The sequence below is a fragment of the Myotis brandtii genome, unplaced genomic scaffold, assembly GCF_000412655.1.
Source record: "Myotis brandtii unplaced genomic scaffold, ASM41265v1 scaffold581, whole genome shotgun sequence".
NCBI lineage: Eukaryota > Metazoa > Chordata > Mammalia > Chiroptera > Vespertilionidae > Myotis > Myotis brandtii.
Window position 1 is genome coordinate 167,430 of NW_005370182.1, and position 18,595 is coordinate 186,024.

General features: G+C 56.6%; 1 protein-coding gene across 1 annotated transcript in view; it reads left to right on the plus strand.

The window, feature by feature from the left end:
- The window catches only part of LRP1 (low density lipoprotein receptor-related protein 1), an 80,347-nt gene that overhangs the window by 17,951 nt on the left and 43,801 nt on the right, over window positions 1-18,595 (plus strand). The window contains 13 exon segments of the mRNA XM_014550053.1: window positions 5,206-5,368; window positions 5,467-5,689; window positions 6,627-6,816; window positions 7,166-7,309; window positions 8,354-8,590; window positions 10,260-10,440; window positions 11,551-11,773; window positions 12,554-12,755; window positions 13,177-13,302; window positions 15,756-15,896; window positions 16,032-16,157; window positions 16,834-16,950; window positions 17,419-17,499. Of these exon segments, the coding sequence (XP_014405539.1) occupies window positions 5,206-5,368; window positions 5,467-5,689; window positions 6,627-6,816; window positions 7,166-7,309; window positions 8,354-8,590; window positions 10,260-10,440; window positions 11,551-11,773; window positions 12,554-12,755; window positions 13,177-13,302; window positions 15,756-15,896; window positions 16,032-16,157; window positions 16,834-16,950; window positions 17,419-17,499 (2,154 nt within the window).

Here is an 18,595-nt window from a genome sequence, read left to right on the forward strand (position 1 = left end):
GCTGCGCTCCTCTGCCCAGTCCCTTCAGTTCTGAGGTTATTTCCACTGTGAGAAGAATAAGGGCAGGAGCAGGCGTGGGTCCTGGGAAGGTGTGTGTGTGTGTGTGTGTGTGTGAGGGGAGGGTGGGTAAAGGGAGGTTCCAAGGTTGTAATAGAGCCTTGAAGGAAATAAGATTTTCGGAGTCACTTCGTTTTGGCCTGTGCATGAGGGAGTGCTCTGGAGGGGCTCTCGGAGGTCCTAGGGCTTCCTCCCCTGCCCCGTGCTGCTCGGGGGGAGGAGGAGGCAGACCCCCTAGGAAGAAGAAAAGGCCCTGGAGGCTGCAGGCAGCACGTTGCGAAATGGGTCCCCAATTCCAGCTGGCCAACTTCACTTTTCTTTTTTTCTTTTCCCTCCCGAGTGTGTGTGTGTGTGTGTGTGTGTGTGTGCTCGCATTTAAAGTCACAACAGGAAATGGGGTAGTGATTTGTCTGGAAGGAAGGCAGAGAGAGGGCAGAGAGCAGCGTCTGAGCCTGTGAGGAACTGGCTTCCCCAGCTGGAAGGGGAGCTGTCTTCCCACTGAACTGACACCCCACGCCCTCTCAGCCTCCCATCCCCTACCTACGGGACCCTTACAGGCCATGTAAGAAAGCCAGCTACCCCTTCTTTGGCCTTTCGTACCCACAGGGTGTCAGAATCGTGAGGGGCTCTAGCCACCCCACTCTGGCCTTGGGCCCTCCGCATCCTGGTGCTTTTGCTTCCCATTCCCATTCTGAGTTTTCTATCATTGAACAGCCCTCCTCCCCTCTCCCAGGCCAGGGACAGCCCTGTGTCTCTGGCATAGCTCCAGCCCTGTCTTCTCCCCCGCTGTCTCCTTGAAGTCGCCTCTCTCCCCAGCCTGCTCCCAACACCCCCTCCCTACTGTTTTCAAGCCAAAGGAAGGAACTTAAGCAAGAGAGATGTGTTTTAGAGCCCAGTAAGGATTTCTCAACAGCGGAAAGACCTGGTTCTGATTCTGAATCAGAGCTGCAGAATCCAGTCATCTCATCCCAAGACTGAATACTTTGTGGACTGGGGCCAGGCAGGGGAAGGAAGCAGGGCATACACCGCCCCCCCCCCCCCAGGTGGAATTCTGAGCAGGGAGGGGGCCCAGGGGACAGAGGTGACACTGTGTGGCCGAGTCCCAGACTTGCTGGTGGAACAAGAAGAGCTGAAGTCAGGACCTGGCAGGAAGCAGGATCGTGAGGACATGCCATTTAGCAATGTTCTGCCAAGCCCCAGACTCCCGATCATCTCCCCAGCCCTCCCCCCGCCCGAGCAGGAGGATTACCAGACAGATGTCTTCTCCCGCTGTCTTGGGCATCCAGAGGCCAGCGAAGGAGGATTCTGTCAGTAAAGGGGAGGGAAAAAGTGATGTCCCGACGCTAGGACGACCGAGTGAGGACTCAGTACTCAATAAATATTTGTTGAATGAATCAGTACATGTGTGTCAAGAGCTGGGGACAAAGATAAAAGTGCCCTGACCTCTCAGTATTTGTAGTCAGGTAAACAGGCTGTGGTAAATGGAACTGCTGGGGCCATGGGAGCCTGTACACTGCCCACCTGGAGGGTCTATCTTTAGTCAGGCGGCTGTAGGACTCTGGCTGGAGGCACAGATGGTCACTGGGTGGGAAAGGTGGGGACGGAAAGGATGGAGGTGAAGGAGGACCATGGTACAAACCATAGCTCCCATTTGTGTCTTGTTTATTGTCGGCCAGGCCCTGTGCTATGTGCTGTTGTTAAGGCACCATCCTATTTTACAGATGAGCAAACTGAGACTCAGAGACATTCAGTAATTTGCCCATAGTCCCACAGGAGGTGACAGAATGATGATTCAAACCGAGGCTGGGCCCAGGGCAGAACAGAGTGATGAGCGAGGTGGGGAGGTTCCTGAAATAAGGAACAGATGCAATGTGTTCACCAAGGTTATGGTTATGGTTATGGTTAATGGGATTCTTCTTCCTCACCCCGGGTCCTTGCACCCTAACCTACAACATTTGGGTGTGTGGATGTGTTAAGGATATTTCCTCAGGGCTCAGAGGCCCCGTCCTTCCCGGGATTTATTTTAGGGAGAGTGACTGGAATCCTGCAGCTGAAGCTGGGGTCTTCTTGGGAATGGGGTGGGGCCTGTTCTTTTTGGAAAAGCAGCCACTACTTAGGGAAATGCCTCTTGAACACTGTGAATGACGGAGACGGTGAGAGAAAACTGGAGTTGTGGGGAGTTCAGGGTGCTGAGCACGGGGGTCAGGGTATAGGGAGGGTGCAGCATCTAAAAGCACACACCCCAGGTCTATTCTGGGGCCTGGAACTGAAAGTCCTTTGCGACATCACAGGCAGGCTGCGGTCTGTCCTCTCCCTCCCAGCGTCCTAGCGGCCTTCTCTCTGCTGGAATCCCAACCTCCTAGGACTCCAGACCACCACCACCCCAAACTCCTCCCACAACACAGCCTCTCTCCACTGGGGTTTACCTGAGACTCTCCTGTCCTCAGGGTTTGGGGCCTTAAGCCAGAGCCCCTCTGGAGGGTGCACTGAGGTGGGTCGGCCCTGAGAAGGCTGGACCACGAAGAGCAAACCCTCAGAGTGTGTAGGACCAGAATGCTCAGGTCTTCGGGCACAACCCCAGAACTCCACTTGCCCCCCATGCCACGGACAGAGGGAGCCCTGAAAGAAGGCGAAGGCGCCCTCTCCCAGTCTGAGCCCAGCTCTGTGCTGGCCGTAGAACTGTGTGAGTGGCCCAGCGTGTGTGTGTGTGTGTGTGTGTGTGTGTGCATGCGCCCCCCCCTCTATGTGTGGTGGGGCGGGCAGAGGAATCTGGACTTTAGGGGAGAGGAAAATAATGTGGTGGAGGGGGTTGGATAACAAAGGATTTTTGCTTGCAACTAATAGTCTCCAGCTGCAAAAATACCAAAGGGGAGGCCAAACCGGGCTGGGGACTCCAGTTCCTGCCAACTCCTCACCGGCCTGCTGAGTGGGGCCCTGCCTGGCTTTTGGGAGGTGGAAGGGGAGACCGGCCAAGGGTAAATATCTGAGAGCAGGATGGTCCCTTCCTGGAACTCGGAGGGAACACAGGCCAGGAGGGAGGCCCGGAGTGAAGGTCAGCATTGTCCTGGGGCTCAGCCGGGAATGGGCTGCACCTGATGAGGGGGCGCTGGCCTCTTCAGGCTTCTTCCTCCCCTCTTGCTGAGGGAGGGGTGGGTGGGGAGCAGGGCAGGGTGTTGCCAGCCTGGGGCTGGGCAGTGACTCAGGGAAGCCTCAGGAAACGGAGAGAAGGACCCAGCTGCACCAGCTGGTGCTGGGGAAACAGCTTCCAGTGATGAAGTTCGTCCACGTGCCAGCAGCCCCCAGACCCCCACCGCGCCACCAAGCAAAGGGCACCCAGCCCTGTTTGCCTTCCACCCACCCTGCTGGCTTCCTGGGGCTGTGGGCAGGTCCCCCTCCCTTTGGAACTTTGGGACTTTGGCTTCCTCTGGAGGCAGCCCAGCAGCGCTCACTGTAATCTGATTTCTCTGTGGTAACGGTGTGTGGGGCGTTTTGATCACCTCACCCCTGCACTGGGCCCTCTTCCTCCTTGGCCTGGGACTCACATCCCAGGCCGCTACACCCTTCTCTCCGCTCATGCTGGCACCAGGGCCCAGAGGAGAGAGTGGCTGGGTGCGGGGGCATCAGCACTTACAGAGATAACTCATCCATGTGACCTTTCTCTATCACCTTGGAGTGGGTTTCAACAGGGGGGACCTGAAGAGGAAACCAGTTTGATGAGAATCTCAAATTTCTTTGCCCCCCACCCCCACCCACTGTCGGGAAACAGACCCTGAGCCCCTTTCGGGAGGGGAAGGATCAGGAGGGGCTGAGCTGGATTCCCAGTCATCACACCTATAGCTGCGCGGGGCAGAATGAGTCCCACTGGGTCGAGTGTGAGTAAAGGGGGTACGATCGACCAAAGGCAGGTCATCCCGAGATTTCTTTCCCTGTTGGGGAAATTGGTGGAGGTGGAGTGCAAGGCAGGGGTCCCAGGGAGTCACTGTCTTGGAATTCTCCAGTTTGCAAGAGGCATCACTTCTGAGGGTGGTAGTTGGAGAAGACAGTGGGTGGCCAGTGGGCCCAGGAGAAGAGGGGCCCAGAGGAGGTCAGCCGGGGTCCCTGTCCTCAGACTTGCCGCCTCCTAGATTTCCCGCTGCCCTCATCCCACCCCTACTCTCTTTAGCTTTTTGGCCTCTCGCACCTTCTCCAGACGCATGGCTGTGGACTGAGTGTGGCTCTCGTCTCCCTCCTCCTCCCCCACACCCAGCCTTCTGGAGCTGCCCCTCATGCCTCAGTTTGCCTTCAGAGTCCTATGCTCTCCCCTCCAGCCCTCCCTAACATAAGGACATGCCCTCTTGCTCAGCCATGCCTCAGTTTGCCTTCAGAGTCTTATGCTCTCCCCTCCAGCCCTCCCTAACATAAGGACATTGAGCAATAGGAACATTGAAGAAACAGGAATGGGGGTGAATGAGGAAGTGTGGCCTCCGTCACTGGATCCAACCTTCGGCCACCAGGGGCCTTCCCGTTTCCATCCATCTGGGCCCCATGTTTTGGCGTTCTTTTCTCTCAGATTGGATTTATTGACAAGTGCTTGCTTTTCCATTTTTTAAGAGTCATGCAACATTTAACAGCTTCCAGTCAGTGCTCTGGCTAGCATGGGGTAACTTGGCTTACCATATGTGAAAGTCCAGCTAAAAATAAAGAATTGTGTGAGTGGCCAAACATTGCGTGATGTTTTAATTAGCCTGAGTGCTCTTATCTCAAATAAAAGCAGATTTTTTTAAAAAAAAACAACAACCTAAAATGAGCTAGTGAACCTGTCCTCACCATCTTTGGGGACTCCAAGATTTGCTTCGCGAGGGGCTGGAGTTAGGGAAGCTTGTGCCCCGTGCCCCTGTGTGCCTGCCCTGCCTCGGCATGGGGAGTGGGGCTGTGTGGGAAGGTACTTTGAGACTTCTCCTGGGAGAGACCCGAAAGGTGGGAAGATGGCAAAGATCTCAAGGCAAAATGTACGGCTTCTGGTAACTCCCATAGGCGCTCAGGGAGCAGGGCCGGCCGTGGCCTGGGTGGTGGAGGGGAGCACCCAGAGGGAGTGGGCTCTGCAGGAGCGCAGGGTGGGCATGTCTGCGGGAGCACCTCCCCCATCGCTCCTTCATTCGCACTCTCCAGACGTAGAGCAGATGGCCATTGACTGGCTGACGGGCAACTTCTACTTTGTGGATGACATCGACGATAGGATCTTCGTCTGCAACCGAAATGGCGACACGTGTGTCACCTTGCTGGACCTGGAGCTCTACAACCCCAAGGGCATCGCACTGGACCCTACCATGGGGTACGAGGGCTCTGCCCTGGAAAGGGGGAGGCAGAAGCTACGGTGGAAGGGTGGGTACCCAGCGTCCAGAACTCTTGTAATGTGCCATCTGCCCACAGGAAAGTGTTTTTCACCGACTACGGGCAGATCCCAAAGGTGGAGCGCTGCGACATGGATGGGCAGAACCGCACCAAGCTGGTCGATAGCAAGATTGTGTTTCCTCATGGCATCACGCTGGACCTGGTCAGCCGCCTCGTCTACTGGGCCGACGCCTACCTGGACTACATCGAGGTGGTGGACTACGAGGGCAAGGGCCGGCAGACCATCATCCAGGGCATCCTGGTGAGGGGGAGCCTTCGCAGGGGACCCGGGGGGGCCCTCTGGGGGGCCGGGGTGGTCATGAGCACTTTGGGGAAAGGACAGGACATGGCTTCCACCCCGATGGGAACAGTCATTTTAGAGATACCTTTGGCTTCCTTTTTCCGATTTGATCCTTACAGTGACCCCTGGGAGACGGATGAGCAGATAGGTGCAGTTCATTTTCGGCAGATGGGAATAGCAGGGCTCCAGAAGTTAAGGGATTTGCCTGAGGTCACAGGAAATAGCCCTTGGACCTCGTCTAGAAGCGCTGCCAGCGCAGATGGCACTCCATTCTGGGATGATTAGGGTGACAGCCATCTCGGTTTGCCCAGGACTTTCCTGGTGTTAGTCCTGAAAGTCCCATGACAAACTGGGACAGTTGGTTACCTTAGATAATAGATAAGTTATGTGGGCAGCCGGGCTGTTACAGGGCCAGTCTGTCCTCTCGACCCTCCCCTCACGGGACGCTGGAGTTGGGTTAAGAATGTTCTCTGTGGACAGAGTTTAGGTCTCAACTCCAATTTAATCGGAATCATGCCATCATCCACTGTACGCCTGGCTCTGCGGGGGATGTGGTTTCTGTCCTCAAGGGATCTGAGCAGACTGGGTGGGCTCAGTCTACAAACCACCAGGCAGTGCAAAAAAAACCCTAGAGAAATGGAGTGCGGAAGGAGAGAGCATCCCTGGTTCCGGAAGCTCTTGGAAGAGACGCTCTGTGAAGGATGAGTGGGGTTTTGACACGCGAAGAGCTCAACAACGGGGTAGCCCAGCCAGAGGAGGAGGAAAGCGTAGCGATAGGCGGCGGTGGAATGGCGTTAGGAGCACAGATAATGGCGTCTGGATGGGAAGCTGAGGGGCTCTCCGAGACAGAGGGAGGAGTTCTTTCTCTTGTGCTGACCATGCTGCCTGCCCCTCTCAGATTGAGCACCTGTACGGCCTGACCGTGTTTGAGAATTACCTCTACGCCACCAACTCGGACAATGCCAACGCCCAGCAGAAGACCAGCGTGATCCGCGTGAACCGCTTCAACAGCACTGACTACCAGGTCGTCACCCGTGTGGACAAGGGGGGCGCCCTCCACATCTACCACCAGCGGCGTCAGCCCCGAGGTGAGCAGAGCTCCCCACCCCTTCCAGGGGCCCCCCTGTGGGAACCCCCAATTATCTCGTGTCATGACTGCTTCTTCTACCATACGACACCCCTGGCCACTCATCCCTCTGACAGCCCCTTCCTGCCCCTCGGCATCCAGATCCCACCCCCAGGGGGCCTCTTCTCCCCTCTGCCAAGGACACAGAGTGCTCCTCCCGTCCCTCCCCTGGTTGGTCTAGAGGAGAAGCCGCTGGCATGGGCAGCCGTGGGACTCCCCCTGGCCACAGCGGCCCCCACCTGAGTGGCTGGGGTGTGGTGAGGGTCCTGACCAGCTACCGCCCCCCCCCCCCCCCCCCCCTCCCGCTCTAGTGAGGAGCCACGCCTGCGAGAACGACCAGTACGGGAAGCCGGGTGGCTGCTCCGACATCTGCCTGCTGGCCAACAGCCACAAAGCGCGGACCTGCCGCTGCCGCTCCGGCTTCAGCCTGGGCAGTGATGGGAAGTCGTGCAAGAGTGAGTGAAGGGTGGGCAGGCGTGCCTGCTGGGGTGGGTGGGAGGGTGTCCTTACCCGCCTCCCCACAGCCCTACCACTTCTGTCTGAGATGAAGAGAGATGAAGGTATTTACCCAAAGTTTCATCACTAGTAAGGGACAGTCACAGAACTTGAACCCACATCTGAAAACAAGCCTTTTCCCACTATCCCACTCCAGCTCCAAAGAAGACTGTAAACTGGCCCCCTTTCCCCTCCCTCCCTCCCTCCCTTCCTTCCTTCCCCAAGTAAGTAGTGAGCATGTCCTGTGTGTCTGGCGCTGTCCTAAAATAAGAATTCAGCAGTGAACAGGTAGATGTCATCTCTGTCCTCCAGGGCGTACAGTCTGGCAGGGGAGACAGACAAATAAATATAAAACTTCAGGTGGTGGTAGGTGTTAGGAAGAAAATAAATGGAGAGCAGAGTTAGCGATGACCTGAGGGCTCCGGTGTAGATAGAGCAGCCAGAGAAGACTTCTCCGCAGAGGTGGAGTTTGAGCCGAGCGATCCGTGAGTGAGGAGCTGCCTGCGGGAAGGGCAGAGGGAACCCAGGCGCCAAGGCTCTGAGGCCGTGTGGGCTTGGCGACTTTCAAGCAGAGAAGTGACATCACACTGGCTGCTGGGGTGAGGAGGGCCGCAGCCAGTTCAGGCAAGAAGTGAAGTGGCTGAGATTAGGACGTTAGCTGAGGAAGCGGTGGGAAGTGGTCAGATGCCAGCATAGTTTGAAGGTGCTCCTTTGGGGCCACTGCTTTCATTACCGAGCAGTACACGTCACTAAAAACATGCTACTTGCTACACTTGCCCCATTTCCCACTCCTGGGGAAGGTAAAACCTCCAGGGCGTTGTCCCCTGAGCCTTATACGTCTGTCTGTCTGTCCCTGTGACCCAGAGCCACTGCTGCCCCCACAGCCCCTGACCCAGTACAGCAGGGGCCCTGCAGCCCCTTGGGGGGGGGGGGGGGGGGGGGGGGGCGTGTGTGCACATGCATGTGTGTGTCTGACTTTGTGCCTCCGTCTATGCCTGCCCTAGAGCCAGAACACGAGCTGTTCCTTGTGTATGGCAAGGGCCGGCCAGGCATCATCCGGGGCATGGACATGGGGGCCAAGGTCCCAGACGAGCACATGATCCCCATCGAGAACCTCATGAACCCCCGAGCCCTGGACTTCCACGCTGAGAGCGGCTTCATCTACTTTGCCGACACCACCAGCTACCTCATCGGCCGCCAGAAGATCGACGGCACTGAGCGCGAGACCATCCTGAAGGACGGTAAGGGCCCCGGAGGTGGGAGGCGTGTGGACAGGACTCCCGAGGGGCATCGCCCACCTGGGATGGGAAGCGCTTTGGGGCCTAGACATCTGTCCCGGTGCCCCCGCCCTCTGCTGACTGGCTGGCTGGGCTGGTTGGCATGGAGATGAGGGGATGACAGACTGACCCCTGGGTGACCCCCTTCTTGGCTGAGCAGACAAGAGGCAGGAGGATGGATGGATGGCGTGGGCTGTCCTTGCCAGCCCTTGGGAAAACTCAGGGTCTCTCAGCCATTGGCTCCGAGCCCTGGAGCTGCACGTCGCACACAGCCCGGGGGAGGCCTGGAGCCCTGGATCAGAGCAGGCACACCCTCAGGCAGGGTCTGCGCTGCCGAGCGCTGCGCGCTCACACGTTCTGAGAAAACTGTGTGGTTTGTTTGTTTGCTTGTTTGTTTGTTTAAATCCTCACCTGAGGATACTTTCCTATTGGTTTTTAGAGAGTTGAAGGGAGGGAGGAGGGGGAGAAAAAAGAGAAACATGGGTGTGAGAGAGACACATCAATTGGCTGCCTCCTCCCACACATGCCCTGGCCCAGGCCGGGGATGGAGCCTGCAACCAAGGTATGCATCCTTGATCGGAAATGGAACCCGTGACCTTTCGGTCCGAGGGCCGACCCTCTAACCACGGAGAAAACCCGCCAGGGCAGGAAATGGTGTTTTGTGGACTGAGTCAGTTCTTCCCTCTGAGCTCCTGGGGCAGGTCACCAGGGCACTGTCTTCTGAACCTGCATGGGTCTGGGCTGAGCTCTGCCTCTTCCTGGCCTACGTGAGGGATTCCCAAGCTGCACACGGGCCCCAGGGTAGGGCTGGGCAACTAGCTGACACCAGTTACCACCCTCTGCCCTGCTCCCCACCCTCCCCACAGGCCAGAGAACCTCAGCAGTCAGCAGTCATAAGACTCTGGAGAAATCAAAAGTAATTCCTCATCACGAAAAGATTGGGGTTCCCTATACCAGGGGAACTGCTATTTAAAGGGCACTGAAGACGAAGCCTTTTGCTAAGTGAAAAATCACTTCCTGATTTATTCATTTTGTCAGCTCAGGAGTTTTAGGGCTGGGACGTGGCGTCACACTTGTGCCCAGAGCACATTGCCGCAGCTGTCCACCTCGCTCAGGCCCAGACATGCCCCACCCGAGAGCCGGCATCCGCCACGGAGGTGTGCTGGCTGTCACGTACAGCTCTGTGCCTTAACACAGAGAGGCAACACAGATGATCTTCTGTGCCCGGCCGGTGTGGCTCAGTGATTGAGCGTCGCCCTATGAACTAGGAGGTCAGGGTTCAATTCCCCTCAGGGCACATGCCTGGGTTGTGGGCTCAGTCCCCAGTAGGGGACGTATAGGGGGCAGCCGATCAATGATTCTCTCTCATCATTGATGTTTCTCTCTCTCCCCCTCTCCTTTCCTCCCAATAAAAAAATAAAAAATCAATCAATAAAAAATTATATATTAAAAAAAAATAACCACAAAAACAAATGCTCCTTCCTCCATCCCCCCATCCCCGTCCCACCCACTGTCTTGGGCATACAAGGCTCCCAGCCCTCCCTACAAGCCAAGTTGCTCAAAGGTACGTGCACCCTAAGGGCCAGGGGCAGGCCGTTTGAGCTTCCATCGGTGTCCCCTTCACTCCCTGCAGGCATCCACAATGTGGAGGGCGTGGCCGTGGACTGGATGGGGGACAATTTGTACTGGACGGATGATGGGCCCAAGAAGACCATCAGCGTGGCCAGGCTGGAGAAAGCTGCTCAGACCCGCAAGACCTTAATAGAAGGCAAAATGACACACCCCAGGGCCATTGTGGTGGACCCACTCAATGGGTGAGTCCTCCTCGGGCCTTGGGTTGGGTGGGCCAGGCACCCTGTGGGTCTTAGAAGTGGCAGGTGAGACGGAGAGGGAACAGGAGAGGGCAGCCTAGGTGGGATGCTTAGGCAAGAATGGGAAGCTGAAAGGGGAGATGTCCCCATCTTCAGTGCAATGGGAGTGATGCCTCAAACACACAGAGAAATCTGATCCTGTCACCCCCAGCCCAGAGCCCTCCACGGGCTCTCCTGCCCTGAGAGTGAGACCACATTCCTTATCAGGCCGGGGTTCTAGGGGGTCTGCATGCAGCTCTTTTGACCTCATCTGCACCTTACTTCCTGCCCTTGGAAGTTCTGTTCCCACTGCCCCTTGTCTGTGCCTCAAAGAGACACCCCAGCTGTTCCTGCCTCGGGGCTTCTGCTCCTGTAGTCCCTCTGCCTGGGATTCCCAGGTACTTGCAGGTCTAGCTCCTTCGCAGCATTCACATGGCAGCATTCACCCGGCACCTCCTCAGAGAGGCCTTCCTCACCTGCTACGGTCACTCTCCATGTCGTCACCTGCTTCGTGTTCCTGCTTTTATCTCTCCGATGTGAGAGATCTTGTTGGTTGACTTATTTCTTATCTGTCTCCCTGGGTGGGATATGGGCTCCAGGAGAGCAGGAGCCCAGGCTACCTTGGTCTTTTCTTTTTTCCCTTAAAAATTTTTTTATTGATTTTTTTAGAGAGAGAGGAAGGGAGGGGAGAGAGAGAGATAGAAACATCAATGATGAGAGAGAATCATCGATTGGCTGCCTCCTGCTCTCCTCACACTGGGGATTGAGCCCACAACCTGGGCATGTGCCCTGACTGGGAATCGAACTGGTGACCTCTTGGTTCATGGGTTGTCGCTCAACCCACTGAGCCACACCAGCTTGGCCCTTGGTCTTTTCTGGGTCCCCAAGTGCTAGACTGTGCCCAGCTTGCAGTAGGCACTCATCAAATATTTGCTGAATGGAGGAATAAATGAATGAAATGTGTGGGCCAGGGCTGAGCAGAGCAGGAAGACCTCTGTGAGGGCTCTGGGACAACACACGTGGATTGTTAATGGCAGGGGTGGCTCCTTGGTGCTGACCCGTCGCTGCCCACAGGTGGATGTACTGGACAGACTGGGAGGAGGACCCCAAGGACAGTCGGCGAGGGCGGCTAGAGAGGGCCTGGATGGACGGCTCACACCGCGACATCTTTGTCACCTCCAAGACAGTGCTGTGGCCCAATGGGCTGAGCCTGGACATCCCAGCCGGGCGCCTCTACTGGGTGGATGCCTTCTATGACCGCATCGAGACCATACTGCTCAACGGCACAGACCGGAAGGTGGGCAGGCGTGCCTCTGTGTGGGTGTTCATATGTGTGTCGCCAGATCGCTTTTATGTGTGGATGAGGCCCTGTGTGAATGTGTGGGCATCTGTGTGTGGCTAAGCCTGTGGGCTTCCTGTGTGTTTACCTGTGTCCCCATGGATGTGTACATCTGTGTGCTTGTATGTCTTTACATGTTGTGTTGTGCTGTTAGGCAATCCTCTAACAAGTTAAAGTACATCTGTGACTGGGCTTATTGTCTGGGGGCTGGACCACATCCGAAGGCACTGCCCTCTCTGCTGTAGCTCACGCAGTTCTTTCTGCCCAGCTCCTCCTCACCTGGCACACTGTCAGGGCCACCTCCTCCTCTACCCCAGATTCCCGTGTCTTTCATTTCTTAGTGCCTACTGTGGGTTGGCCTTTAATAAATCCTGGCAAATGTTTGTTGGGAGAAGAAATGCAAGTTTAAATTCTGGCTGTCTGCTCAGTACTGTGTGTGTGTGTGTGTGTGTGTGTGTGTGTGTGTGTGGTATGGGTGTGCACGTGGGTGGTGGAGGGAGATGAATGGGCCCAAGAGAAGACAGTGTGGACAAGCTCTCCATCAGTCTCCTGCTGGGCTCAGGGTCTGGCACCTCACTCTGTGCAAAGCTATGAGCCTCAGGGGCTCCAGGCTAATGGAGGAAATAAGACCCACACCCAGGATGTGGATAAATGAGGGTCCAAACCAGTCGTCTCTCTGGGCCTCCTCAGTCCCCCTGTTTGTCTCCAGCTCCTTAGTAGCCTCCCTTCCGTTCCTAGATTGTATATGAAGGTCCTGAGCTGAATCATGCCTTTGGCCTGTGTCACCACGGCAACTACCTCTTCTGGACTGAGTACCGGAGCGGCAGTGTTTACCGCTTGGAACGGGGTGCAGAAGGTGCACCCCCCACTGTGACCCTTCTGCGTAGCGAGCGGCCCCCCATCTTTGAGATCCGCATGTATGATGCTCAGCAGCAGCAAGGTACCCCCTGGGGCTGGGGCTGGGGCTGGGGCTGGGGCTGGTGACGGGGTGGGACCTAAATGGGGGGGTGAGGCTCCCGCGGGCGGAAGGCACTCCCCCTGGGATCCTGGGCTCTGACTTTTGAGGCTCTCAACAAGAGAGGCCCCCAGCCCTTGCCCTTAGAGTGAGATGCACATGCCGTCAGGCCTGGGTCCTACGGGGTCTGCCGGCAGCTTGTTTGACCTCATCTGCCCTTCCTTTCCTGTCTCCCTCTCTGCCATGCCTACGTCTCCTGCTCTTCAACATGCTCATGGTCCTCTCAATGCTTCCTCCCTCTCCATCTCCTCACTTTAATGCATCTCGTCCCCTATCTTCTCATTTCCTTTCCATCCCCTGTCCTCCCCCTCCTCCCCTGGCCCCTCCCCACGACCCTCCTTCACAGTGGGCACCAACAAATGCCGGGTGAACAACGGTGGCTGCAGCAGCCTGTGCCTGGCCACCCCGGGGAGTCGCCAGTGTGCCTGCGCGGAGGACCAGGTGTTGGGTGCAGACGGTGTCACTTGCATGGGTACGAGGGGCCCAGCTGGGGTGGGAGGCAGGGAAGCAGGCCCCAGTAGGAGGAGGCCACGGGGTCCAGTAAGAGACGAAGGAGGCAAAGAGGGACCAGTTGGAGCAACAGGAGCCGAGTGGTGGGGCGAGAGAAGGCTCTGGGGGCCAGGAGCGGGGAAATGAGAGGAGTGTGAGAGGGCACAAAGATTAGGGGAAACTAATCTTTATTTTCCCCACCATTAAAGTAATATATCAATAGTTCTAAGCACTAGAGCCCTGGCCAGGTGGCTCTGTTGGTTAGAGCATCGTCCCATGCACCAAAAAGGTTGCACATTCAATTCCTGGTCAGGGCACATACCCAGATTGGGGGTTTGATCCCAGTCAGAGTGCATATGGGAGGCAATGGATCGACGTTTCTTTTTCCCTCTCTCTCTCAAAAAAAAAAAAAAAATCAGTGGAAACATATTCTCGCATTAGGATTTAAAAAAAAATTAGAGAAGAGAAAAAAAAGCCCAAATCCTACCAACATATCCTCTGCCCTTTTGAGTTCACATGTGTCACAGCATTTTCTGTGTTATTCTTGCATTATTTTAAGTAGCCTCATTTTTTAAATAAAAATAGGCTGTGCTCATTGTAAAAATAAATACATAAACATGATAGAAAATAGAAGGAGAAAGTACAAGTCACCCCAAAGGCCAGCGCCCCCTGCTACCACTGCTCCCATTTGGGAAGCCGTCCTCCCAAACGTTTCTCTCCACCTTTCCTGGCGACTCCCGCTGCACATCCTGTTCTAGTCTGTGCTTTTGTCACTGGACACTATGTCATGAAAACATCAGCAGAATTTGTAATGGCTGAAGTAGATTTCATTAGTAAAAGTTCCGTAATTTACTTCACCATTTCTCTATTGTTGGATGTTTAGGTTGTTTCCAGCTTTGTTTGCTTATTTTATTTTAAATATATATTTTATTGATTTCAGAGAGGAAAGGAGGAGAGAGAGATAGAAACGTCAATGATAGAGAGAGAATCATTGATTGGCTGCCTCCACGCTCCACACAGAGGATCGAGCCCATAACCCAGACATGTGCCCTGACCAGGAATCGAACCGTGTCCTCCTGGTTCATAGGTTGATGCTCAACCACTGAACCACACTGGTCGGACTAGTTCCAGTTTTTTGTTGTAATCACAGCCATTTATTGAGCACAGACTATGCACTAGTCATGGTTATAAGCACTTCCCATGCAGTAACGTATTTATTCCTTAACATATTCCTGTAGGAAAGATATTTTCATTATCCCCAATTTACAGATAAAGAAATTGAGGCCCAAAGTTAGAGCAGGAATGTGAACCCAGGAAGTCTGATCCAGGTCCCGTTTCTTAATCACCCACTCGCCTATTTCCCACACCTGCATGCTTTGCCATATTCTGAGTGAGTTCCTGACGGTAGAATCCCAGAGTGTAACTGGGTAGCGGGGCCTTAGCACACAGCGAAGAGTGGGTGCCTGAGGCCAGATGGAGGGCAAGGGCATTGGCATTGGCAGAGAGAGGAACTGGGGGGCCAGGGTAATGGAAAGATCCTTTCCACGGACTTTGAAATCACCAAGAATTAAAGCAGAGTGGTTTTGGGAAGAGTGACACTGGAGCCAGGATCTAAAAACCCTTACGGATGAGAGGGCGTGGCCTGGGGGCCTGTAGAAGTCGGGTGGGATGGTCAGATAACGGGAAAGTCAGTGTGGATTTTGCAGAGAGAAGAGAGGGAGGACAGTCGGGAAGCAGGATCGAGAAGCAAGGTGGACGCCTCCAGGCTCAGTAGTCCATGGGCTGTGGGAGAGACAATAGCCGCCCACGAGGCCCATGGGAAGGCTTAAGTGGGAATGACAGATGGGCCAGAAAGGGCATGCACAGAGCTGTAAGGCCCAGGGACGGGCTGCCCTGGGCTTCTGGAGGTGACTGATGCAGACACAAAGGAGGCAGTGCTTTTCCTCCTAGTAGCCCAGGGCAGACAGAGGTGATGAGGCGAGGTGCAGGGCGACCGCGGAGCCCGCAGAGTTCTGGGCCTGTTTCGCTCCTGCGGTGGGTGAGCATTTGTCCAGGGAGAGCCAGGGACAGGGCAGGGCCCTGAAGGCCCAGGAACACCTTCCAAGGAGCCGCGGGTGAAGGTGGCAGGGAGGGGGAGGAGTGGTCTCTCAGGGGCACGAAGGGGTGGGGCTCTGCACTCTCCCCAGAGCTGCTTATCCTCCGGCCACTGGGAAGTGCCGGGCACCTTAGAGTAAGCGGGCGTGTTAGAGTGTCACCTGTGGCTTGAGATAGAGCTGCAGTTTTCACCAGACAACCTGCTCATGAAGAATTGCACTCTAGGTAAAATTACTCTGTGCGTTATTTTTAAATAATAAAATACGCACAGTACAGGGGCCTTAGCACCTGACCCGTGATCTGGGTCTGACTTTCCCCCTCACCCCCCTGTGGTGCCCACAGCGAACCCATCCTACGTGCCCCCACCCCAGTGCCAGCCGGGCGAGTTTGCCTGTGCCAACAGCCGCTGCATCCAGGAGCGCTGGAAGTGCGACGGGGACAACGACTGCCTGGACAACAGTGACGAGGCCCCGGCCCTCTGCCGTGAGTCGCCTGCTCCTCCCCGCTCCTCCCCGTTCCTCCGTGGCGGTGGGCCTGCAGGGAGGCCAGTGGAGGGCTCTGCCTGCCAGGGGAGCGGGCCCCACCCTCTCAGTGACCTCTGATCTGTCCCCTCCCCAGATCAGCACACCTGCCCCTCAGACCGCTTCAAGTGCGAGAACAACCGGTGCATCCCCAACCGCTGGCTCTGTGACGGGGACAACGACTGTGGGAACAGTGAGGACGAGTCCAACGCCACTTGCTCAGGTGTGGAACCGGGGGTGGACCACCCTGGGCACCTCTAAGTCAGGGAGGCGGGGGGCCAGGCTTGAGAAGACCGAGGGGCCTGAGCAGAAAGAAAAGCACACAGGGCGTGGGGGCAGAGAGGATGGGGCCCCAGGCAGGAGGAGAGGGGTGCTGCCCCCTTCCCCTGAAGGACCAGGCTGGCTGGGAGGACTGAGCCTGCGGGGACAGAGCACAGCTTTAGACGGGAGATAAGAGTGAGGCCGGGGGCCCTCTCTGTGGAGGGTGCCAGAGGCCCCTCGAGAGATGAGGCGATGCAGCCACTGTGAGGCCTCAGAGGTGGTTTGGAATTCTCCGGGAGAAATGGCATTGAAGCCCTTAGCAGTGGTTCTCAACCTTGGCTGCACATTAGAATCACCTGGGAATCTCTTTAAAATCCTGATTTCTGGGCCTCATCCTCCGGAAATTCTGTTTCTTTGTTGTGGGGTGGGGCCACAGCATTAGTAATAAAGAAACAGAATTTCTGGAGGATGGGGCCCAGAAATCAGGATTTTAAAGAGATTCCCAGGTGATTCTAATGTGCAGCCAAGGTTGAGAACCACTGCCTTCGGGAGACTTCCTGTGACACTCAGAATAGGAAAGGAAAGGAGAGTTACGAGAGGGGGCAGGACTGGGAGCACTCACACGCCTCTGTCCGCAGCTCGGACCTGCCCGCCCAACCAGTTCTCCTGCGCCAGTGGCCGCTGCATCCCCATCTCCTGGACGTGCGACCTGGACGACGACTGCGGGGACCGCTCTGACGAGTCGGCCTCGTGCGGTAAGAGGGACGCGGCAAGGCCGGGCTGGCCCGGAGGAGGTCACCCATGAGAACACCACCCCCCCACCCCCCGGCTGGGGGGGCAGGGCGGAGGGGCTTGAAAGACCCTGCAAGTTAGTGCTGTGTGGTCTGAGCAAGTTACCTAATCTCGGTGGCCTCTGTGCATTTCATCTGCAAAGCGGGGATGATAACACCCCCGGTATCATAGTGCTGATGTGGGGTTCAGTGAGACCAGGCGTGAGAAACGCTCAGCACAGGGCCACGCTTGGTAACTACCAGCTCTAAACAGGGTGCTCAGGGAGGTGGGGATGGAGGGCGGCGTCTCGGCCTGAGGCATGGCTGCCTAGCCTTCTCTCCGGTCTGGCCACACAAGGGCTGCTAGTTCCAGAGCACCTGCACCTGCGTGCCCGGTGCTGCGAGGCTGTGTCGTCGGGGGTGCCTGACGCAGCTACATTTCCTCCCTGACAGCCTATCCCACCTGCTTCCCCCTGACTCAGTTTACCTGCAACAATGGCAGATGCATCAACATCAACTGGCGGTGTGACAATGGTAAGAGCAAACTCCCTTCGCCGGCCCTGGTTCCCAGGAAAGCTAGAAGCCAGGCCCGGGGTGTAAGGCCCAAGGGGTTTTAGAACCAAGCAGGGCCTCCCTCCGGTTCACGAAAGCCCCACTGGATTGGATGGGAAAAAGGAGGACAAGCCAGAAATGCCGTGGGGGAACCCAGATGGACTGAGGGGGACCCTGCCCATCGCATCTGCCCCCTTCCTCCCCAGGCAGGGTCTGAGCTGTCTATCCCCCGGCAGAGGCTGGGGGGCCGGGGAGAGGTCAGCGAGCAGGGCTGGGAGGAGTGGGCCGGAGGGACAGAGCAATGAGAGCCCAGGGCCAGCTCCCTTCTCCCTGCAAACCCCATCTCCCGAAGTCCTTGGTGCACCCTCCAGGCTCCTGCTCTAGGCTCAGGAGCCCACCTGGCGGTCAGCCATGGACCAGGTGACGTCAGCCCTGAGCCGCGGGCCAGGGGATTGTCGTGCGTGTGCCGTCTCAGGGCTCGGGTTGTGTCTGTGTGGTGTTGTGACGTGTTGCACAGTGGCTCCAGCCCTGGCTGACGTGTGAGAGGATGGGCTGGGTCAGCGCCATGCTGCCCCTCACCTTTGCCGTGTCTCGTGTGCCAATGGTTGCCCTGGCGGTTTCTGTGTTTCAGAGAAGGATTGTGGGGACGGCTCTGACGAAAAGACCTGTCCTGAGCCTGCCGGTCAGTGCATAGAAGCACATGCACCATCACCCAGAGCCCCGCTGGCCTCTGGCGGCCTCAGGACTCCCAGGCTGCCCCTCCCAGAGCTCCTAGGATGTGGGGGAAAGCTAAAGAGAGAAGAGAGAGGGGGGAGGCGACAGAAGGAGAAAGCAAACAGTGGGAAGGGAGAAGCCGAGTGGGCAGAGGCAACTCTCAGAGGAGAGGAGATGACAGAGAGGAGGAGACAGAGAGCTAGAGAAGCACACCCAGGGGGAAGAGAGGCAGGAACACTGCCCTGTAGCCAAACCCCATCTTCCCCAGCGTCCTGTAGCCCCCACCTTCCCCGCTGTAGGCAGTGCCCCCTCTGAGCTGGTGCCCAGCAATGCCCGAGTTCAGGGCAGGGCCTGATTAAGCTCT